Source organism: Branchiostoma belcheri, unplaced genomic scaffold (genome assembly GCF_001625305.1).
Source record: "Branchiostoma belcheri isolate BF01 breed outbred unplaced genomic scaffold, Haploidv18h27 scaffold165, whole genome shotgun sequence".
NCBI lineage: Eukaryota > Metazoa > Chordata > Leptocardii > Amphioxiformes > Branchiostomatidae > Branchiostoma > Branchiostoma belcheri.
Window position 1 is genome coordinate 24,852 of NW_017803102.1, and position 24,461 is coordinate 49,312.

Here is a 24,461-nt window from a genome sequence, read left to right on the forward strand (position 1 = left end):
GAAGTAGAATGATGGACATACAATGTACATAGTTTGGAGCATAAGCTGGAGATTTGATTCAGTAGTGCTGCCGTGCAGACATTGGCATTAGATCCTTGTCCTCCCAAGGAATGTCTCATTGTGTGTATCAAAGTTGAGTGTGCACATTCAAATAGTCACAACGCCCCCTATCACTTTGAGTAAAAACTGCAGATGTTTGATGCACTGGTACTGCAGGCCATGTTGACACTTATTTGGTTTTCTTCTTCATCTTGTCTTGTAGCATAACATAGCCAAAGAAGGAACCTGTAAATGAAAAAAAATCGGAAAACTATTTTTGTAATTAATAGCGATTCTTAAATTTTTGTGCTTAAATTTTTTACACTAGTACAGTTTGTATATTTCTAACAAAATATTAAAGTTAGAGCTTTAGAGTCTGACCGGGCATCATGAATCTAGAAATACAGTACTGTAACAGTATGTTTCACGATATACAATTCCATATACAGTATTTATTATACACGTAGATAGATACATAGCTAGATAAAGACAGACAGATTAGATAGATGGATAAATGGATGGATGGACAGATGGGTGGATGGATAATACCCGGTATGCCTAAATACCTCAACCGGCCTCAACCGACCGCAACCGACTGCGTAATGGGTTAATATGCAGTTATAATACATGGGCTAACAACATTTTCCAACGCTCTGGATACCTTGTCTATGCTTGTATGAATGGAAAAAAACACTGTAACTCTGGCGTATTTACCAGTTTTTAAAAGTTTTTCATCGTTGGGCCATCGTTGGGCCTGCATGGGGAATCTCTGGACACTTTTTGCTTTATACAGGCAACAGAACGCAAAGATGTTGGTTTATAAATCATAGTAAAGCACAAATACTATATATCATAACCAACTCATAATAGCTATATAACGAGTGTTTCAAGCCTGACATCCAAGCTGCTAAGCACGTACCCCTACCGGCTTGACCTCCATTGACCACAAGGAGGAACGCTCCGCGGAACCAACCAACGAACTTCGGGGGGTGGCTAGACAGATCACTTATTTCAATAGTTGGATATCGATCCCTTCATGCTTGTAAATTTCATTCATACAAGCATAGACAATGTATCCAGAGTGTTGGAAAAGGTTGTTAGCCCATGCATATTAACTTCCATTACGCGGTCGGTTGAGGTATTTAGGCAGACCCGATAATACCTCCATGGATGGACAGACAGATAGATTAGAGACACAGCTGGTATAACCTTACCTATAGCACTGAGGGCCACCACTCCTGCTACTGTGGGGATGATGACAGCATACGGTCTGGGAAGGAAGTACTGATGCACAATGTGGTCATCATCTACAAAAGGCTGCATTAAAAAACAACAAAAAGGTGATGCTTAACAGGGCTTCATATAAAATATACTTACTGTATTCAGAAAAAACACAGGGTTATATGACTTAAATACATACACATACACACAGACATGCACGCACGCACACACATACAGACACACACACACGGACACACACACACGGACACACACACACATACACACTGACACACACACACATGGACACACACACACGGATACACACACACATACACACCGGGTGGTCTTTTCTGGGTGGTCGAACCATACGTTCAAACCTGTCATAATTTTACAATTATAGTCAACTTCAAGATAAACATTTAACTGTAAAGACAGTTCTAAAGTTGAATGCATAAGTTTGGTGTTACTAAAATTATTTGGTTATTTGTAAAACAACACAGTTCCTCTGTCCTCACCAGAACAACAGCCCAGACGGTGTAGTAAGTAAAGATCAGAGCACTGAGCGCCACCATACACATCCCCACTGCCTGGTCAGAACCTGTTGCCTGGGAAAAAAAATATGATTATATTAATTACTTCAATGTAAACCTAAAAATCTTATATCAAGAGAAAGAAAAAATCATTGAAAGACCCTGGATACTAGTCTGGTTACCAAACCTATTATGGCTCCCGAGTCCTACGACTCGGGAGCTATAATAGGTTTGGTAACCAGGCTACCTGGATACTACAACTCTTCCTCAAAAGACATGTTGTTTCTGGCTCTCTCTAAATATGTATCTATTGAGGTTCAAAATTCCTATTTAACCTCCTTGATATATCATTTATATGATTAGCCCGGTGATAAGTTAACGGAGATTTACTCTCTAAACTAGACAAATCTAGCGGTTCAACGGTTACACTTGGGACGATAATCATTTGGATGTAGCTTGTCCATTTGATTCTCTGCTTATACCAACTAAAATGACTTTAGTTACTTACCATTTTGCTGTAAACGCAGCTTTTTTAACACCAAAAAATGATCCTTGGAACCAGGAAGGGTTGCCACCTCGCCAGCTGGTGACCTTTGACCGCTCAGGCTCTGACCCATGACCCCGCAGAATTCCAACATGGCCGCCAACACGAAGGAAAATCTGCGAATCTCGTGGTTTTTATACCATTTCTTAGTATTCCTGGCCTTACATGGGACGACAGTGAGCGGGGAGATGCGGTGAGTAACAGCGAGTGTATAGACTGCCCAGCCCACTGGGTTCAGGACCTTTTGGCCTAGTTAGTTGGCCTAATAAATCTCAGAGAAGAGAGGGCCGAGGGAGTGGTGTATAACCAAAATTATATGGGGCCTGGAGCTAAGCTTTTGGCCTAATCGGCTTGTGCGCTAGTTGTATGAATGAATGAGTGAGTGAGTGAGTGAGTGAGTGAGTGAGTGAGTGAGTGAGTGAGTGAGTGAGTGAGTGAGTGTCTGAGTGAGTGAGTGAGTGAGTGAGAGTGAGTGAGTGAATGAGAGTGAGCGAGTGAGTGAATGAATGAAATTCTGAATGAATGAAATTCTGAATGAATGAACTCAGCTCATTGCTCGACAGTTGTACATGGTACAAATTACAGTGTATGGCAACAATGACAATGTGATCAATACAGTAAGTCTATTCTAAGAATGTGTTGTGAACTGACGGGTTTACGGAAAAACCTGGGCTGTCTACCTTGCCTGACGTCCTAGACAGGCAAGGTAGACTGGTAAGGTAGCCTGGCAAGGTAGACAGCCCAGGTTTTTCCGTAAACCCGTGAACTGACACGCTGTGCCAGAGTTGTAAGAAACAAAGGCGAGCAGTAGAAACAAACCCCTGGTCCCAGGCCGGGGTTCGAACCCATGACCTCCCGGGCACCAGTCCGACGCTCTAACCACTCGGCTGAAAAGGTCTAGACCCGTCAGCCGGGTCAGTTGGTAGCGCCTATAACCCCCCCACTAGTACTGTTACACTGTTAACTTGGAGTTACCCCCTTCTCCTGTGTTCCAGGTGTGTGAAGACAGGCCCGTGCAGCTGTGAGATGGCGGACGGGTCGGGCAAAATCGACCTCATCACACTGGCGGAAGTCGGGGAGCCCATGGTGTATGATGAACAGGGCAGGTCTGGGAAGCTTAGCACGACTTAAACATCACAAATTTGCCTCACGTGCAATGTTTATTAGTTTAACAGGGCCTTACAATACTTACCTGGTAGCCCAAAAAAAATCATAGCCTTGGTGCCAGACTGCTGCCTGAGACAGTATATACAGCTTAGCTCCTACTAGGAGATTTTGGCCCTGGAGCAGAGGAGGTAGGAGTCCTAGCTCCTCTGCTCCAGGGCCAAAATGTCCACAGACCTCTTCAGTTAGAGCAAGACTCTGAGAAACTAGCATGTTTAATTTTGTGCAGAGAACAGTCTGGCATCCAGAGTCAACATTTAATGATACATCATAAAAGTAATCTGAGTAAGGTTTCAATTGCGAGTCTCTTTAAAGTTAAATGTACGAATAGCATTGTTGATAAAGCAACATATGGGTATGGACAAAAATTTATGTGCAATACATGTAATTAGAATGCATAAAGTAATAGATAAAACTGAATTGGAATATGATGATTTGAGTGCTGAAAATTCATTTGAATACAATAATGAAATGCAATTATTATCAGTACCTAACAAGTTAAGAAACTAAAAAGTAAAAGTGGATTAATATCATATGAATCATTTTAAACATAATCACAAAAGTGTGATAATCTGTCTGACTCTAAATAGTGAGTGAAATGTTTTCTCAGGAATAGACTGTTGTTGCTTCCCTGAACGTTGGAAATGATGACCAATGAAGGGAAGCCCATGTTTTTTGCATGTGCATGGTCAACCTCAGGAGTTGTGTCTGGTAATTTCTTCAGACATTGTTTTTTTTATCTAACTTATTGTAAACTTCTTCAGTATTTTGAGTTGACTAAATGGTAACAGCAGGCATATACTTACGATTTGCTAGAAATTGACTTGTTTTGTTATGTGCAAATAACTAACTAACTAACCAACAAATAACTAAAAAAAGACAACTTTTGCTGGACAGTGGATTGTAAACTAGGGTAAAAAAAGATACCGCTCGCACTTAGCTTACACGGGGTGCACAGGTGTAACATCAAACAATAATTAGAAAATCCACTTGTATTTTACGAAGCAGGAACACTGTCAAAAATACAACATAAACTAAATGTTCAATGGTGACTAAAATATATTTTTTTCCCTTACCTGTTCCTCAGAGACCTGAATTTTTACTCCTTCAACCCGTGCCTGCCGTTTGAGGAGCCAAACGGTATCGATGTCTGCGCGAATGTGGCCGTGTGTATGTACCGGGAGGTGGACGGGGTGGACACGTATTACAACTGTGGGGAACATCTGTACTCAGACTTTGTCTACAATAACGACACTGGATACATCGATCTTGTCTATACAGGTTTGTACTTTATATCTAGTGGCAGTATGAAAAATACTCTGGATTAAGAAATCTGTCTGATTTTGACATTCCATGACACATGCCATTTTTTAGTACATTTTTGTCATACACAATTCTCTTATCCTTGTTATTTGCAATTAGCTTTCAGGCAGGAATTTGCAATATTGACAAACTTATTGTTAATCCATGGGGTCATGTGGCGTAACGGCAGAGTGCTCGACTCGGAACCAAGAGGTCCCGGGTTCAAGTCCTGACATCTCGCCACCAATCTTGTGCCCTTGGGAAAGGCACTTTACACGACTTTCCTCACTTCACTCAGGTGAAAAAGTATTGAGTATTGTATTGTCCCCTGTGTTGGTGGTGGCATTAATATAAGTTTAAAAAAAACAACTTGAGTGTGCCATCACCACGTCTTGTGATTATATGTTGGAATATAAAAAAAATCCTTCTTAACTTCCTGTAGGTGGATATGAGCTGGGAGACGTGCGTCACACCGTCATCCATCTCCAGTGCGGCCTCATCTTCGACCTTGACATCCAAGGTTACCAGGAGGCCAGCCGGACGGTTGTCATGACGATGGCCACGCCCTGTGCCTGTGTGACGGGCTGTGAGGGGTTTAAGGACCTGAGTCCTGGCTCCGTCCTGCTCATCATTTTCACCGTTTCCCTGGCGTTCTACTTCGCTGCAGGTGGGTGTCTGGACTCACTTTGTTTTTCTGCATATTTTACAGAAGCGCTTTTGTGTTTGTTTGCACTTTCTTGAAGACATTTTTGCATTTGCACACATTAAAACTTAATAGAGATCATCATCATCATTTTGGGTGGCTCACCCAGACTATGTTAACAGTGCATTTTTTTCCCTGATATTGATGTCTCTTAATCAATGAAAGTCTGATAATATAGTGATAGAGTTAATCAACTTGGGAATAATCAGTAATGATCTTTCCTGGTGTAGACCTGCCTTTTTATGTTTTGTTGAATACAAAGTTTATACATTTTCTCAAGTTGTTATGTACCAAGACATTTGTCCAACAAACCACCAATGTGCATGTGTCCTGCTTGTTTTCCCAGGTGCGTTTTACCTGCACACAGTGAGAGAGAAGCAGGGCTGTGACATGATCCCACACAGACACATGTGGGCCGAGCTGGGCAGCCTCATCAGGGACGGGTGCTGCTTCGTTATGGGGCCTTGCCGGGGAAACAGTCCAGATGTTCTCTACTCACAGTACGAGAGGCCGTCGCAGTATGAGAGACCCGAGTATGACGGACCTGTGTAACCATGGTGATGGTCACCGTGGTGACGGTAACCATGGTGACGGTAACCATGGTGATGGTAACTATGGTGATGGTATCCATGGTGATGGTAACCATGGTGATGATAACTATGGGGATGGTAACCATGGTGATGGTAACCATGGTGATGGTAACTATGGTGATGGTAACCATGGCGATGGTAACCGTGGCGATGGTAACCATGGTGATGGTAGCCATGGTAACCATGGTGATATTAACTATGGTGATGGTAACCATGGCGACGATAACCACGGTGATGGTAACCATGGTGATGGTAACCATGGTGAATAAAAGATTTCACACCTATTTTGCTGATAGACAACTGTTAGGCAAACCGTGCTGCTCTAGATTCATAATTTTGATAGATCATGCAGTACAAATATTGAACATTGATTGAAATTGTACAGGGCACGCCTGTAAAGCAGTATATTGTACTGAGTGCGTCTACCCTGTATAAAGAAGACAGAAATAAATAAATAAATAAATAAATAAATTCTACTTATATGCAAATCTGTAAGGCAAACAGTGTAATCTTAGCATCTTTTGTATGTGTTAGTTGAGCATATTTTTGTTTTTATATAAATGATACATAAGACATAGTAGTACATACTACCAGTTCTTTATTTATTTAAGACCACACCAGTTGTGTTTGTTGCTTCTTCGAACTTGCCAGTCAGTAAGATCATGGATGTACTCGATCATCTAATGCCTTATGATGGGATGATGCAATGTCTAATACAAATTAGAAAATCAAACTGCTATCTTCCAATGAAGTTCCAGAAATAGATGATCGCTAATTAATATTACTCAAAATGTATTCATCACCTTAAGATATGTCCTAGATTCTTTGTCGTATTGAATATTGATATATTGAATAATGTTTCTATCTGATGGCTTGAACTTAGATAGATAGAATTTACACTACCATTGCTGACAGTTTTCTATGGTAACAACTTTGATATGTTGTATCCTGCACATGCTATGGGCATGATTTTTCAGTGGCAGATACAAATGTACTCTTGTCTTTTAGCTCTTGTATTAAAAGGCAAAGACTTTAAGTTAAATGTTGTTTGGAATCCTATGTAAGGCACGTTTGAAATACTGCCAATCACCACAATACCACCACTGACGTATCAAGTCATTTGGGTGATGTTGTGTCGCTTCACATACTATGAAATGGTCCGACTGTTGAATACATCACTGTTGCCCGCGGCGCCGTGGCAGTTTCTGGCGGGACCCCGGTTTCGGCCACTGGATCCTGCCCTGCTGCCACTGCAGGCCGCTCATTTCCCACCGGTGTCTGCGGTACCAGTTGTGTGGGCTCTCGCTCTCACTGCGGGCCCTGACGTCACCAATGCTGCTGGAATCACTGTCGTCGCCACCGTAGATTCGGAAGTCTTTACCTGTTGGTAACGTAGTAATATCAGTATCGTAACAGAGCAGAGGTCTACATTGCTTCTCTGTCTGCGGTACCAGTTATGGGGGCTCTCGCTCTCACTGCGGACCCTGATGTCACCACAGCTACTGGAACCACCGTCGTCGCCACCGTAGATTTGGAAGTCTTTACCTGTCAGTAATATGGATATTGTAACATATCATAACATCGCAGAGGTTGCCTCTCTGGGCTGGAAATACTGGGTGCATGTGCACCTTAGTGCACCCAAATTTGGAACTATCACCCCCTTTTTTTATCCGTGCACCAGTGCACCCAAATATTTTTGTACACAGTATACACGGTATACAGCATATTCTTAACATATGAGTGTCAGAAAAGTAAATAATATCATTATTTATCAATAAATAAAAAATCATTGTTGTAGTACTTAATTAGAAAAACATAATTACTTTTTGCTGACATTCTATTGTATATGGTGCACCCAAAAAATTTTGTGCACCCAATTTTTTTAGGTGCACCAGTGCATCTATTGCCAAGAATGAATGGATGTCTAACCTTCACCAACCTAGATAGATAATACTCACCAAAATCCGCCGTTATTTTGCGATAGAGATCGCACGGTTTGGTGTCGTCGAAAAGTCTGCTAGCGTCCCCGGCGATGTCCTCAAGCGCACCGACGTCCACACGGTCTCCGACTCCCACACTGTACATCGTGATCCCGGCGGCTCTTGCTGCTGCGGCGTTTGCTGTGTGATCATCCTGGGCCAGTGGATATAATAAAAATAGAGCAAGAAATCGGATAATTCAAACCTCAGTTAAATATTTAGTTTTTGTCAATTTATTGGCACAAATAAAGAAATGGTTTGGCGTACACGGTACTTAAAATAAAAAAAGACAGAAATATTGCAGACATAGATCTTGGGAGTGCCCACTTCCTCCCAGACTGCGGACAGACGATTTAGACTGCCAACTTTTCCTTAAGGTCAATCAGTGGTTACAAAACCAAAACCAAAACCCCTTCCTGTCACCCTACCTCAACCAAGCACACCTACAAACACACAAATGCACGCACACAAACGCACGCACGCACGCACAAACACCCAAGACCTCTATAAAGCCCTATGGTAAAAAGTACAAAGTCTGTCATACGGTACCTCGCCTTGAATATACCCGTCTGTCAGGACTACGGCCACTGGATGAACCCCATCATAGAAACGGGACTAAACAAAAACAAAACCAAGAATCATGCATCTATAAAAGGCTAGGACATCAGGAATAATGATACTTTGTAATGCATGAATAATGAACTATACCACTTGATCAAAATTTACAAACATTTGTGCCGCCTGGCATCCTTCTTCAGTGACAGCAAGAACAAAATGCAAACGGACACAGAATGGCGTGGGCGTTCAAGTAAGCCATTCCACTATACCTACACTATAAGTACATGGTGCAAAAGAAAATTGTAAAAAAAGATTTACTTCTACGGTTCAGACCTACCGTGTCCATCATGTAGCGAATAGTCGGTCCAGGTCGGCTCAGTCCTCCCTGCCGCTGTATGGATCCCACGGCGTTTGTTAGTCCCTCGTCACCCATCGTGAACCGGCCCAGAGGAACTTCTGTCCTCGGTGCGCAGTTAGAAACTATAACTCCGATCTGTGGCACGTGCAGCAAACACGAAATGATAACCATTAGTAACGAACAAAACACGCACGCACGCACACACATGTACACGAACACACGCACGTACACACATACGCATATACACACACAATCACACACGCAAAAAACATACACACACACGCACACACACACACAGACAGACAGACATATATACGTACACACGCACACGCACGCACACACTCACTCACACACCTCAGACACACACACACACACACTCACGTACGCACAAAAACACACACACACACACACACACACACAAACATGCACCCACACAAACAAATTTACACACACACACACACTCACACACACACTACACACACACACACACACACACACACACACACACACACACACACACACATGAAACACACACACACATGAAACACACAAACACACATACACATACACACACTACACACACACACACACACACATTCACCCATCCACATATTCACACACACACACACACACACACTCACGCACACATATTCACATACACACACACGCGCAGACTCCGCACCCAGAGTTAATTAAAGGTAATTAAATTCTAAACTTTCAGAACTTACAACTCACCCGAGTTTCGAAGTAGGTTCTGCACCCGTTGAACTTGACCAAGTACGCCAGGGTGTTGTGGAACACATTCGGGGCGATGCTGGAGGAATCGTCCAGGATGAGAACGATATCGATGTAGGGGCCACTCCTTCTAACTTCCCGGCCTCCGTCTGCGCTTGAGAACCCTAGAGATGACCTCAACTCCGGGACATCTGATGAACAAGTATGCGTACATCATAAATTACTTATGCTATATTTCTGATCGATATCTCCACTTAAATTAGATCCTTGCCTTCTAGCGCCGGGCACTGTGTCCATGTAGCATATATGTATTGTACCTTGTACGATTGTTGAGCAATAAAGTTCATTCATATGTATAAATGAGTACCGCATTGCCGTTCAAAGTATCCCAACTTTTACCTAACATTCTTACCACTCAATCATGCAACCAAGTGGTTCAGGCACTAATAAATACTGAACCATTATTTTAGGACCGTTTTGGTATAGGCAAAAGTAGTAATAAACAGACAGTTTCGTTTCTTTTTTTGGTCATTGTACGTGGTTTGTTCTGTCACAGCCTGCGTGAAAATCACAGCATAAAGCTTATTAAATCTGAATACAACCCGGGGATCAAACTTTTCTACCAGTACGTTAAGAAATCGCCGATACTTACAGCCACGTATTCCGCTAGTGGTGACGGCCAGCACTGAAGTAACCAGCCACAATTTCCACATCATGTTTGTCTGGTAGATTCCTGTGTGAGAACAGACGGATAAGTCTCTTTTAGCAAATGATTGTCCTAACCAAGACTGACACCATCAAAACACATGCCGTAATTATCTTGTTCTAAAACATACTGTCACGACGTACGGGCGACAAGCAAGGAGGTTTAAAATCATATTTTAATAAACAATCGTCCTTACAATGTTCTGACATCATCAAGATATAGCTCTGATTCACACGTTAACATATTACACGAGCGGTATCTCGTAAACGGTTCCTTATTGAAAACTCTCATAGTGTGTATGCACAGCTACGGCTGCTTTGCTTAAGTCGCACTGGTGTCCGAAAGCTAAAAAAGAGACATGATACAAAAAAATCACACAAAATATACGGAAAGAGAATTAAAACTACATAACATTTCTTACCGTCTAATGTCTCATCAAAGGAAACACTGTTCGGATGCCTCTATCCAGACCACAGTCAGTAGTGTGTGTGTGTTTCTTCCATCGCGCGCTCCTCTCTCCACAGCGCTGCGCGTTTCTGACAAGTGTCCCCGAGCAAATGTGCAGGACTGTCCAGCAGTCTAACCATTGGTCCACGTTAATGATAACACATAAACTTTCATCATCAGGCTACGTCATATGAGAGGACGTGGCAACGGGACAAGACCGGGGCACTGCTAGCCTCTACCAGGCTTCGGGAGGCGGCTGGAAAGAGTAGAAATTGGTCAAATAGAGAGATAACATGCCGGGGGAGTTGGTCCGCTAGAAAGTACAGTTCGGGTACGGCTAACTGAACTCTCCAGCAGACCAACTCCCCTGGCATGTTATCTCTCTATTTGGCCAATTTCTACTCTTTCTTTCCAGCCGCCTCCCGAAGCCTGGTAGAGGCCTTGACTTTTATGTGGCCCATAGTGCACCGCGTTTCCCGGCATGCAATGAAATCCAGCCTTGAAAAAAAAACTCACCTCACCTTCACCGTCCAGAGACTTTTGTTTAGTCTATCCTGTGCACATTAAAGTGTACAAAACGTCCTAAAATCAATAGTCTAATATCTAGCGGTATGATGCTTCCGACAGTTGGGCCTCGGGCGCAATTATGAGAAAAGAATGTATATTTTAATATTTACGGAAGATGTATACAGAGAAGACATGTCTAGTATTCAAAATATACTGCGCACATTTAAGTGTACAAAACGTCCTAAAATCAATAGTCTAATATCTAGCAGAGTGATGGGAACAATTATGAGAAAAGAATGTATATTTTAATATTCAAGGGAGATGTATACAGAGAAGACATGTCAACAAGGATGCAGGATGAAATCTTAAGGTTGTTTGCTTTCACTGCTGCAGACCCAAACGGATTTTGGAAGGTATCCATTGTCTGTGAAATTTACATCTGACTGGGACAAAATTATAGCTAGCAGAATGTAGAATGATTATCATGAAAATTCTTCTGTGTCGGAGGTTATATGTTTAAAGTTTTCTTCCAACACAAGAGATTGTTCTCACCTAGAGCTTTGACCAGTCTTTTGAAGAAGACCAGAGTGACTGGTCGAAAGCTCTAGGAGAGAACAATTCTGTGTTGGAAAAAAAGTTTTAACTTAAACATAAAGTGTATATCTAATATTGGTGTTATCTTCATTGCAAAGGCACAGACCTTAGGCTAAGCTTCAAGAAGTACTAATAGTCTTTAAAATTAGCGTTACATCTGGTGTCAAGTGTTTATTGACAGTCAGAAAACGACCAGTATATGTGAGTGAGCCAAAATTTACTTGTTTGTGTACATCAAAGTATACAACACAAATAAACATCACTAATCTTCTGTCCCTGCTAACACAGTTCTGTCATGTCAACTGAGATGAATAGCACTTGACATTTACAGAAACAATGAAGAAAACAAACACAACTAGGATGTAAGATGAACTCTTTGATAACACCGGTACCTAGCCCCAGATCGCAACGTGTGGGCGTGTGGCATAGCGGTAGCGTGTTCGGCCCAGGCCCAAGAGGTCCCGGGTTGGAATCCTGCCCGGTGTCACCGATCTTGTCCCCTTGGGAAAGGCATTTTACATGACTTTCCTCATTTCACTCAGGTGTAAATGAGTCCCTCAATACCAAAATCAATCGAAAAGACGAAAATGTAAAGAAATTAATTTGAAGAATAGATTATTCGCCAAACCATATTCTGTGTCATGTGTTCCACCTTCTTGACCACATAAATTTCATAATGAAAGTAACTTTTTTTTGTAAACTTTTTTTTTTTAATTCTCACCCTCGCATCTGTTTTGGGTTCCCAGAGGATGTCATCTATATAATCAAATCAACATGGTCTTATATATAATTTTATGAAACTAAATGTGTCTGAAAAGTCATAGCATGCATTGCCGCTTTCAACCGCCAGATGTCGCTTTTTCTTGCCTCTCTTTTCTGGAATGCTGGGAAATACCGCCTACGTGCTACTTCCGGTTGTTCATCAGTCACAGGACAGCGAGTCGGGCAAGGCGCCCGCTCTGGAAAAAAAAAAAGAAACTCCCAACTTTCCGGGTGTCGTGGCAAGTTTACAGGCGTTTTTCACAGTTTGAGGGGATTCCAGGCCCTAGATCAACAAACTATGGTTCGCGGAAAGGCTGGGTGAGCTTGCAGTCGGGTGTGAAGTAACCGTTCAGTCGGAGAGCGAGTGACAAGCTTCGGTGTTGTTTGGACTTTCAGGCGACGTTTTGGACAGTATTTTTCGGTGTGCAGTACCGCGGATTCTGGGGGAAACCTCCACAAAATGATGACATTTATGGCCAAGAAGAAAAAGTACAAGTTCCACGTCGACTTAGAGTTGGAGGAACTGTCTGCAGTCCCTTTCGTGAACGGAATTCTCTTCAGCAAGTTGAGATTGTTGGAGGGAGGGACCTTCACCGAACTGTCGTCAAGGTATGTGTCGGGCTCTTGTTGTTGTGGTCCTTCCCGCAAAAATTTCTACAACACTTCTGGATATTTTCAACCGTCCGAGGGACACGTATTCCTCAAAATTATCGTACTTCTTGCTTGCAAGACAGTTCAAGATGGTACTGTTGCAAGTAGAACTGTTATTTTGGGGAGGGGGGTGGAAGGGGTGTAATTTTATATTTTTAAAAGGTATTTTGTTGTGATGCGATTTGGGTCAAGCAAAAAGAGGTATGTGGGACGATTTTATTTCGCTTCACCTGAAAATACGGTCTCAGGAAGAAGTCATTTGTGGTATAGTACTTTATTTAGGTGTGGGTTTAGACATATTTTTCTGGTATTTATGATTTAATGTACTGTAAATCCTAAGTTGATGATTCAACTGCATTGACGTTACTGATACTGTAGATCTTTAAATATTTGCAGTGGTTTTGTGGGAGGTCACAGCGAAAATCACGACACAACGAATTGGCACTTCCACGGTATCACTACCCTACTACAGAATAGTTTTTACTTAAACTTAAAACACAACAAAAAACCTTCTTTCCTTCCTACCACGCAGTTAAATTCCTCAATAAATAAAAGAATCTACAGTAACACCTGTTTGGCCTGAAGCAAAGGTGTTTTCCTTTACCCTCTGGCCCCCTTTGAAAAACAAAAAAAGCCTCAAAATGTTCCTTCAAATGTATTTTGTCAACAAATCTGCCATAGTTTCCTTTGTACTTAACCTTTTAACTGCTGCCAAACCTATTAAATGCAAGACTGGTGCCTATTTAGGCTACTTATGCAGTACGAAGGTTAATGACATGAATGTACTTTCTCGTGGGAAAAAGCTGCATCTTGTCCATGTGTTTGTTCCAGTATTTTGTGTCAAAGCTATAATTATGTTTTGTATATTTGAGACACAAACGTTTGTTTACAAATGACATGCCGTAGAAAATTAGAGAGGACCTGCGTGCGTTATTTAAGTCTGTTAGCTAACGGACAAATGCTTATCCTTAAGTCATACAAATGGCAGGCAGCCTCTGTAGCAGGCTTATAGAACTGGGGGTTTGCTGGTCTTCGGCTGTTTTATGACTTGCCCAGTTTTAAAAAACGGGGGTAATTCAACCAGGCCGGCTATGTTGTCTATATGTAATCAGAAAATAGCACATAAAAGCTCCCAAAGACCTTGAAGATCCCCCAAACCCCCAGTTTTTGGCATGCTATGGAGGCTACGGCAGGCAGCCAACAGCGTCAAACAAGGCTTTAAACCGTTGCCACCGTCTCTTTTCACTGCCATTGTTCTTCAATAGGTCAGCTTGAACCCTGGGTCGTTTGAACAGGAACTGTCGTCCTATCTGATTAAGAGACAGGAACTAGCGGTTATGCTACCGTTTTCTTTCGTAATTTCTCTTGCTTTTTTTGGCTGCCAGCATGCGATGATGTGGCATCTCCATATCCTTGATTTTTTGGCTCCTTTTCAAAAAGAGAGAGTGAAACTGGGAAAAAAAAGACGTCACGACCAATAAGATTACTTTGCTAGAAATACTTGAAACGTCTGACAGTTTTCAAAATCTATCCAGTTGCTTGAGTAACAGTTTTCTTGTGTATCTCATCACCTGGATATCTAACATTTATTGAAATATTCAATGTAGTAGACTATTCCAAACATTTGCTGCTCTAGAACTTTAATAAATTAAGGTACCAGACTGTTTAATCTGATTCAGTTTTCGAATACCATGACATGAGCGAAAAGTAATTGTAATAGATGACAAGTCTTGTCCAACACTATATACATATTTTATAATTAAAGAATTTCCATCCACCCCGGCCATCTGAAGTCTGATAGTGGTAAAGTCCTTGCCAGGGATGGGTTGTGTTTCTATGACACCAAGAATTCCAAACCCTTCGTTCACCTGCCATCGTCGCCATATGCTAGATTTTGCTCAGTTGAAGTGGACAGTTTTCTACAAGGCAGGCCTAGACAAGCACTGCACTAGCTGGCATTATGACAAATGTTAAGTTCAAGACATACCCTTCATCAGAGCATAACTTACTCAGTTACTGTGAGTCCTCAAATGTTTGTAGTGGCTTTATCTTGGCCGTGACCTTTCTGCTGTGAAATCACGACATCATGAATTTCTTTTTGAAATATGCAATTCCTACACTGTGGAATTGTTTCATGAGCAAATTTGAAATACAATGTAAACCTCTTTTATCCTACAACATGAAGCAAAACTGTCAGAAAGGTAAATGGATTAACTATACATTTGAACTATGTCCTTTGAATTGAAGCTTTCTCTGGCCATGCGTGGGAGTGATACAATATTGACACTAGAGCCGCACCCCAAAACCATGGTGCACAGTCAGGCAATTTCCCTCTTGGAGTCACAATCCTTTTAAAAAATTTCCTTTTACAAATCTCAGAAATGCTGCAGAACAGTCTAGGGTGTCTCTTCTGTAATAGAATTATCCTTAGTCATCTTCTGATTGGTAAGACCTCTGAGAAATATGTTGCATGGTCCTGGATCTAGGAAATATTGCAGAACTTCTTATTAAATTACTAGTATCCTTAGTCATCTTCTGTTCATTGAAACCTTTGAAAAATATGTTGCACGGATCTAGGAAATGTTGCTGCAAGCAACTCACTATCCTGGCAAAACTTCATTAATTGAATTATCCTTAGTCATCTTCTGGTTGTTGCTGGTTGTTGTCCTAAGTACTGCGTGACTCAATGGCATGTAGTTGAGAAGAATCAATAGAAATGGAGTTAACTCTCTGTCGTCATGTAGGCGCACAAGGCAGTGTGTTTGGTCCACAAGCAGTGGGAGAACACACCCCTTCCTCTGGTCTCTACAACACAGACATGGGTCACTGGAAAAAACATACTGGTAGTCAAGATCTGAACATTGTAAGGGCTTAATGATGATAACTTTGTTACTAAAATGTCTAACAGAGCTTGAAATACTTAGTACCACCTGCATATGTAAGTTAGTGTAGGTAAAATTGACGTATATGAAGGTTAGTGCAGGTAAAATTCAATCAATCAATCAATCAATCAATTGGAGCTGTGCAGGTATTTCTGATGTCTACCTGCACCTAACCTGCATTGGGATTATATTATATATATGCTGCATTGCCTGTTACCACCTATGAAATAATGGCAAATGGTTAAAATTTAAATCTGAACAGTTTTAAAATGATACTATTACTTTATAAAGTCTGGGTGCTGCAGGTAAAAGTTGTCTGTCAAGTATTTTGCATCATTGCAGGTAGGTACATGTGCAGATATGCCAGATAAAAGAATTTCGAGCCCTTTGAAATGTACAAAATGACTACAAAAAAGCTGAACTACATGTATGGCCATGCAACCTTGTGTTGCTCCTATCTAACGGCCTTGTCCTTGGCTCCCATATGCAGTAAAACATGATTGGGTGTTTGGGAATGTGTCCAGTATCTCAGCCTGTGCTTTATTGATTGATGCTGTCAGTATTGGGGCAATTAGTGGCCAAAGTCCCATGTACAAATTGTATTCTTCATCATCGACTATTGATTAGTTATGTTGGCAAGAAGCGCAAAATTTCCTTCCACATTATTCTGTCCCGCATTGTCCCAATGGTCCAAGTTGTTTTAGTTTTTTTGTCTGACAGTTGTCCCAATTCTAGGTTTACCTATCCCACATATTGATATACTGTAAATATGTTTAGTTTTATGGTGGTTTTGTTCTGCATTAGAAGGGGCTTTAGGAGATTTTCAGTGTTCGAAATTTGCGGTTAAAGTAATTTACTGTAGTACAGTAGGTCATACATCGGAATCGCATATTTGCAGTGTCATAAAGAGATCACATCCAAAATAAGACCACTGCAAAAGTTCTGATATTTACAGTATGGAATCTCTAAGACCCTGAAATCGTATACTTCTGTAGCTATGGGGTAGACACCTGTCTGTGAATACCATAATGTTAGGGGACAATGGTGTTTTAAATCTGCGATAGGCTTTCAATACAGAGCACAGAAATAGGTCAAACATACAATATATATAGTAACCTGCCCTTTTCTCAAATGTCGCACATACAGTAAAGGTATGAAAAGATGGATCTTGTGAATATGTCACAGGTAAAATGTCCTACCGGATGATTATTAATATTTTATACGACAATACAATGTATGTAAACTTCTGAAAGGTCTGAAAGAAAATAGCAAATTATCACTTAAAAAAGTGGAGAAAAAATTGTTGATGTCACGATTTTGCGGTCTCCATAAGTCAATACGAAAAAATAGAAGCACCGTGTACGTGAATGTTACAAGATTCGCACTCACAAGGTTCATATACAGTACTTTGGAACTGGGATAAAGTTGATGTTAGTACTTTGACTCAAAGTTTGAGTGGACTTTGTGTAAAAGTGTACTTTGAAGTTTGATCTAGCTATATAGTCCATGGGCCAGACAAGATTTTGTTACCAAATCAAGGGACAAAACGCGAATGCCTTCATGTGATAGTCCTCCCCACAAGCTTTTGGAAAATGTATGATAACCATGTTGAGTGCCCAGCTTTGACCTTGTTATCTGACCTTGAACTTTGACCCCATAGGGACCACCTCCTTTCCTACTTATAATGCAAAGGGGAGTGTCAAATAATCAAATATAGATATTTTCCAACGTTACTTGGAGGCCAGATAAAACAGGAACAAAGGATTACAAAAATGTCAATTTTGTTCCGATATGTCATTTCTAAGAGAAGTTATGAGCTTTTGAAATTCGATTTTTCGGTAAAAATTGGTAAAAAAATGGAATGTTTAGTTTTCAAAACCTGTCAAATATACAGATTGCATTTTCGAGCTTGGTTTATGAATTCATCTGATTTGTTACACTTTCCCCTACATTTTAAGCTTTAAATCGTAAAAATCCATCAATCCAATCTGGAGATATGAGTATCTAAAAAGTTCTATTCCCACAGGCCTTCTGTGGGGGAACCGTTGCTAGGGCCGTTGCTAAGGAGGTACTGGGCTGCTTTCCCAGTAAAATGTAGTGCATACCATATGTAAAACGTGAAGAAAATTTTTATCGGTGGAAAATTGTCCATTTTCAGGGCCTCAGAAATTCATATCATGTTTCCATGGTAACCGTTGCTAAGGAAAATACATCTCCCTAGCAACGCAGAGGATAATACTTTTATACGGTTGCATAAATGGCAATAGAGGGATACCTGTGGGGGAATGTTTGTGTCCTGCCGATTTTGAGTGAAGTATCTGAGTGTAGATATGAGGGCAGCTCGTTTTGTTTGCAATTTTTCGCATTATTTGGGTGTTTTTAGCTAAAAATGTAGATTTCTGACACCTGTGCCATGATAAATGAAGCACTTTTGCTGAAATTTGATACAAGCATGTAAGTCAACAACTGCCACGAATCTCTGCCTATTAAATGCTGATGACTTCGTTCTTCTGAATAAAAAAATGATATTTTGTGTTTTTTTCTATCCAAAAATGTACATTTTGGTTCATGTGATAATGTCTAAAGAAACAATGCTGAAATTTATTATGAGCACTTTTATACGGTTTCATAAATGGAAATAGAGGGATACCTGTGGGGAAAACGTTTAAAGATGGAGTGTCCGATTGAATATTGATATCTTCTTGGATTTTTTTTTGCTTAAGCAACCGCGAACAACGTCTAAATGATGTAAAATGACATCATAGATAAGGGAAAATGGCGGGAAATATAGTAAGAAGAAAAGCTTATGTTAACATTTACCCGATGCTGTAGTTGTGTAGTTAGGGTTTTAGGCCTTGCCTGGCCTAGCAGGCGGGACCGTCTTTTCACGGCCTGACTTCACGTCTTTGCCGATAGACACTTAGAATTGACCACCTTGAGGAAAACTATATTTTAAAGGGCTTCCTAAGTACGTGAAGTTGCTGTAGTTGTGTAGTTGGCATTATACGCCTTGATTTGGCGAGGCTAGCGGGTGATATCGTCTTTTTAGACGCTCTGAGTCCACCGCTTGAGGAAAGGTATATTATAAGAAAGACAGTCTAAACTACGCGTAGTTGCTGTAGTTATGTAGTTGGCGTATTACGCCTTAACTTAACAAGGCTAGCGGGTAGGACCGTCTCTTTTCACGGCCTGAGTGGGTGGGACCGTCTCTTTTCACGGCAGGCTAGCGGGTGGGACCGTCTCTTTTCACGGCCTGAGTTAACTTTTGTGCCGATAGGCACCTAGAGTCCTAACTACGCGTAGTTGCTGTAGTTCTGTAGTTGGCGAGGTTAGAGGGTGGGACCGTCTTTTTTCACGGTTTGACCGCTTTCCTGTCGATAGGCACTCCGAGCCAACAGCCTTGAGGAAAGGTAATATTATAGGAAAGGCTTTCTTAATACGCGTAGTTGCTGTAGTTGTGTAGTTGGCGTATCACGCCTTGCGTTGGCGAGGCTATCTGGTGATATCGTGTTTTTTTACTGAGATTGCTTCTGTGCCGATAGGCACCTAGAGTCCACCGCCTTGAGGAATTGTATATCATATAAAAGGATTTCTAAGTACGCGTAGTTGCTATAGTTGTGTAGTTGGAGTATTGGGTCTTGCCTTGGCGAGGCTAGAGGGCGGGACCGTCTCTTTTCACAGCCTGAGTTCACTTCTGTGCCAATAGACACGTAGAGTCCACCGCGCACCTTGATGAAACCTTATAGTCTCCTGGTTCAAACCTAGTGGTCTTATGGCTGTCATCTTAAGTTAAAGAGGCGAACCTTGAGACTTGAAACTTGAAAATTTATTCAGATCGACATTAACCAGTTACAAAATGTACCTGCTTCCCAGAATGTGATACATGCATATGGATACAACGCGTTAGTTGATTTTGCGTCATAATTTACAATCTTTAGCTCGTCACGCACTGCTACACGAACTTGTCCGACCGACATCCATATTACTAATATAACGTCTGAAACAATTGTATTCCTGTAGCAAACTTTTAGCAATGTTATGTCCTTGCTTTTAGTAACTTACACAACGCCGCAGCAGCTGGTCTGGTGGTTATAATTTGCTCACTAAAAGCTGGCTTCCCAATGTTTATTACTTGTACCATGTTGTTTTTCTCCATGCATGTACCACTTGTACATCTATCTATCTATCTATCTATCTATCTATCTATCTATCTATCTATCTATCTATCTATCTATCTATCTATCTATCTATCTAATTCGATATATTTTTTTCAATGCGAATTAATTCGCAACAGATTTTGATCATGAACGTGGCTCCTCCCCACACATCTTTGATATGACCACACCCCTTCGGGGGCCGACTGGATGTGGGACGGCCGGCAACCGTAAAGCGATTTAATCAGACATAACGTCCTCGGTTGGAAAATCAATTGATCTGGTCAGACTACTCTTCAAGCAGAGGTTTGGGGTTAAAGTAATTTGGCGTATTTTTAAACTTTCTTTGTCGGGGTTTCTTTTTTGCCCCGGGAATTTTTTGTGGGGGGGGGGACAGTCTTTATAGATGATGTGGGAGACGGGTGTGAGAGCCCTCCATATCTATATGCAGATGACTCCACTCTCTACTTTGTAGTCAGAACAAGTGACGACACTAGCCTCAGCAGTGGTGAGCCTAAACAGGGACTTGGAAAGAATGAGGATCTGGGCAGAGAAATGGAAAGTTACATTTGAACCAACCAAGTGTAAAACAATGACAATCTCTAGGAAAAAGATCTCGAGCAAAGCTCAGATCTTTTCTTTGGAAACACCAAACTGGCTGAAAAAGACGAACTGGAAATCTTGGGAGTCACTATTGACAACAAGCTCAGCTGGACAAAACACACCTTAAACACTGCTGCTAGAGCTGGTCAGAAACTTGGAGCTTTGAGGCGAGTTGCCCACAAGCTCACTCCCAGTGGAAGAGCTGCAGTGTACAAGGCACAAGTACGCAGTGTTATGGAGTATGCCTCACTGTGCTGGATGAGTGCACCTGCCACCTCGTTGGGACTCCTGGATTCTGTTCAAAGGAGGGCACTTAAAATCATAGGAACAAACGAACAAGAAGCTAGGTTGACACTGAACATCCCATCTCTTCAGCACCGTCGCCAAGTGGCTGCTGCGGCACTCTTGTACAAAATGCACACAGACACATGCTCAGCAGGCCTGAAGACAATGCTACCCAAGCCGTACACCTTCAGACGTACAACCAGAACTAGTCTTGCTATGCCATCCCACGCACTTGCACAACCGGTATCTAGAACCAGCTCCACCGGCCGGACCTTCATCCACACTGGAGGTCAGATCTGGAACCAACTCCCAGACACCATTGTGGGTAACATCAACAACGGACTGCAGTCTTTCAAAGTCAGAGTCCATTGACACCTCCTTCATTGCAATTGAGAACTTGGCAGCTGTGAGCCACTGATTGCCCACTGATTGAGCCACTGTACAATCAGTGGGTATTGCTCATTACAGCACATTATATGAAAAAAAAAATTACAGTGCAAACTAGAAACCCCGATAAAAAAAGTTGAAAACACACCAAAAATAACCCCAAACCTCTACTTGGAGACTATAGTCAGACTGCTCCCGAACACCAGCCGACTAAACAACATGCCCCAATCACGCGGGATTGGGGCATGTTGGATTAATAGCCGGCAGATAACACAAGTCAGCGTGTGACCGAGTACATTATAGGAAGGTGCCTGTTTAATACGGTATATGTATACCTTTAGCCAGATGTGTGGAGGGAACGGCAAAGTTGTCGTTTTCTAAATGTGTGCTTGCACTGGTATTCGGCGACGTAGGTCCGTAAATAGACACTGCCCTGTCAACAGGGGTAGACTCTATCGGCACATACGCGATGTCCGACCGTAGAAAAAGTAATCCCACCCGCTAGCCGCTCCGAAGCAAGACGAAATATGACAACTACACAACTACAGCAACTACGGGTAGTTAGAGAGAGTGCCTTTCTTGTAAATATCGTTTATCAAGGCGGTGGACCCCTGAAAAGAGACGGCCCGACCCGCTAGCGTCTTCAAGGCGAGGCGAAATACGACAAACCTCTGCTTGGAGAGTACACAACTACAGCAGCTACGCGTAGTTAGAAAGCCTTTCTCATAAAGTACACACCCTCGAGACAGTTGACTCTAAGTGCCTATCGGTACAAAAGCGAAGTCAAACGGTCTAAAAAGACGGTCCCACCCGCGAAAGCCTCGCCATTAGTCAAGGCGTATAATGCCTACTACAAAACTACAGCAAACTACATGTAGTTAGAAAAACTCTCCGTGTCGACTCGGCCTGCGTGAACCACCACACAGCCACGTTGGCCCGTGGATGAGCACTGACCTGCCCACCGGTGCCCGTCGGGGATGTAGCCCCGGCCGGTCCCGGTCGGGCTCAGGAGTCGGGCGGGCATCGGCTGTCGTGGTCACAATTAAAAGTTTCCTTCAGTAGCATTTTGTTAAAAATTTTGTAACCCTCTTTGGTCGGTCTCCGGCAGGCATCCGGCAGGTACCCGGCAGATTCTCTGACGATGTCTTGTATTGACCTACACGTAATGCAGAATTCACGCTTTTGTTGTGATCATTTGATCTATGACGTCACACATTTTACCCGGGTATACGAAGTACACACCTTTATTCTGTTCATCTGGTCTGTGACGTAACAAATGTGTGTTGTGAGCTCGCAGGGTCTCCAGACTTTGGTTACGTGTCCTGGCGATTTCGTGATTTGGGTGAAGGATGCTTGTCTGAGAAATTACTTTTTTTTGCTGTAGTTGAAATCACATTTGACGCCGAAGTGGGCGCACTGGTACCGGAGAGGCATGGGGCATACGATCGGGAAGTGAGCGCGGACAACTTCGCTTGCATGGATGCGCGTCCCGCTAAATTCGTGATGTATTACATGGGGGAACATGTGCCAGCTCTTCGACTTGGTAAAGAAAACAAAGACTTCCGAGACATGTTCAAACTCCTAGGGATGGAATGGGAGCTGTCAGGTGACCTTTTCCGGAAACTCCAGCGTTTCACTTGCCATATGTACTCTTCCCGGCCGGGAACAAGTGACATCAATCCTGGCTGCATATAGGCGGCATGAAAGATTATTCGAGTGTCAGCTTCTTCCTGAGTTGAACTCAGGGACGATGTCAATATTCTCTGATGTAATCTTGTGACACTCTTCCTCACATGCAACGAAAAGCACCTTGCTGTGTAGTTTTCTTTTGTACTTGTACTTGCCTTTCTTCCATTCCTCAGCGATGAACCGTTCAAGTGATTCACTTATTGTTTACCATTAACATTTGCCAGGTTTTGATGATGATTTAAACTGATTAGCGTCAAAGTATGGCTTGTTTTGTGGCAAGTCTTGAAGCAAGTTACATCTGCAACGTTTATATTGTTGTATATAATAATGTGGCGTACTTGTGTCAAATGCTCATAATAAATTTCAGCATTGTTTCTTTAGACATTATCACATGAACCAAAATGTACATTTTTGGATAGAAAAAAACACAAAATATCATTTTTTTATTCAGAAGAACGAAGTCATCAGCATTTAATAGGCAGAGATTCGTGGCAGTTGTTAACTTACATGCTTGTATCGAATTTCAGCAAAAGTGCTTCATTTATCATGGCACAGGTGTCAGAAATCTACATTTTTAGCTAAAAACACCCAAATAATGCGAAAAATTGCAAACAAAATGAGCTGCCCTCATATCTACACTCAGATACTTCACTCAAAATCGGCAGGACACAAACATTCCCCCACAGGTATCCCTCTATTGCCATTTATGCAACCGTATAAAAGTATTATCCTCTGCGTTGCTAGGGAGATGTATTTTCCTTAGCAACGGTTACCATGGAAACATGATATGAATTTCTGAGGCCCTGAAAATGGACAATTTTCCACCGATAAAAATTTTCTTCACGTTTTACATATGGTATGCACTACATTTTACTGGGAAAGCAGCCCAGTACCTCCTTAGCAACGGCCCTAGCAACGGTTCCCCCACAGAAGGCCTGTGGGAATAGAACTTTTAGATACTCATATCTCCAGATTGGATTGATGGATTTTTACGATTTAAAGCTTAAAATGTAGGGGAAAGTGTAACAAATCAGATGAATTCATAAACCAGGCTCGAAAATGCAATCTGTA

General features: G+C 41.9%; 4 protein-coding genes across 4 annotated transcripts in view; 2 read left to right on the top strand and 2 right to left on the bottom strand.

The window, feature by feature from the left end:
• Nucleotides 1-146: 146 nt before the first annotated feature.
• LOC109466386 (dolichol phosphate-mannose biosynthesis regulatory protein-like) lies at nt 147-2,428 on the bottom strand. Its single transcript, XM_019764098.1, has 4 exons — nt 2,330-2,428; nt 1,776-1,865; nt 1,254-1,356; nt 147-285 (listed from the first exon to the last, which is right to left on the bottom strand). Exons 1-4 carry the CDS (start codon nt 2,426-2,428, stop codon nt 230-232), a joined length of 348 nt encoding a protein of 115 aa, XP_019619657.1. The 3' UTR covers nt 147-229.
• LOC109466393 lies at nt 2,417-6,089 on the top strand. The gene is made up of 5 exons (XM_019764107.1): nt 2,417-2,527; nt 3,330-3,440; nt 4,586-4,779; nt 5,243-5,467; nt 5,850-6,089. Exons 1-5 carry the CDS (start codon nt 2,427-2,429, stop codon nt 6,053-6,055), a joined length of 837 nt encoding a protein of 278 aa, XP_019619666.1. The 5' UTR covers nt 2,417-2,426; the 3' UTR covers nt 6,056-6,089.
• A 1,179-nt stretch (nt 6,090-7,268) lies between these two features.
• Nucleotides 7,269-10,439, bottom strand: LOC109466387 (matrilin-4-like). Its single transcript, XM_019764099.1, has 6 exons — nt 10,376-10,439; nt 9,724-9,914; nt 8,968-9,123; nt 8,622-8,687; nt 8,052-8,226; nt 7,269-7,474 (listed from the first exon to the last, which is right to left on the bottom strand). The coding sequence occupies exons 1-6, from the start codon at nt 10,437-10,439 to the stop codon at nt 7,269-7,271; spliced, it is 858 nt and encodes a 285-aa protein (XP_019619658.1).
• A 2,430-nt stretch (nt 10,440-12,869) lies between these two features.
• The window catches only part of LOC109466399 (protein FAM102A-like), a 55,790-nt gene continuing 44,198 nt past the window's right edge, over nt 12,870-24,461 (top strand). Inside the window, exon 1 of the mRNA XM_019764113.1 lies at nt 12,870-13,348. Within this exon, the coding sequence (XP_019619672.1) occupies nt 13,200-13,348 (149 nt within the window). The 5' untranslated portion in view covers nt 12,870-13,199. The remainder of the gene's footprint in view (nt 13,349-24,461) is intronic.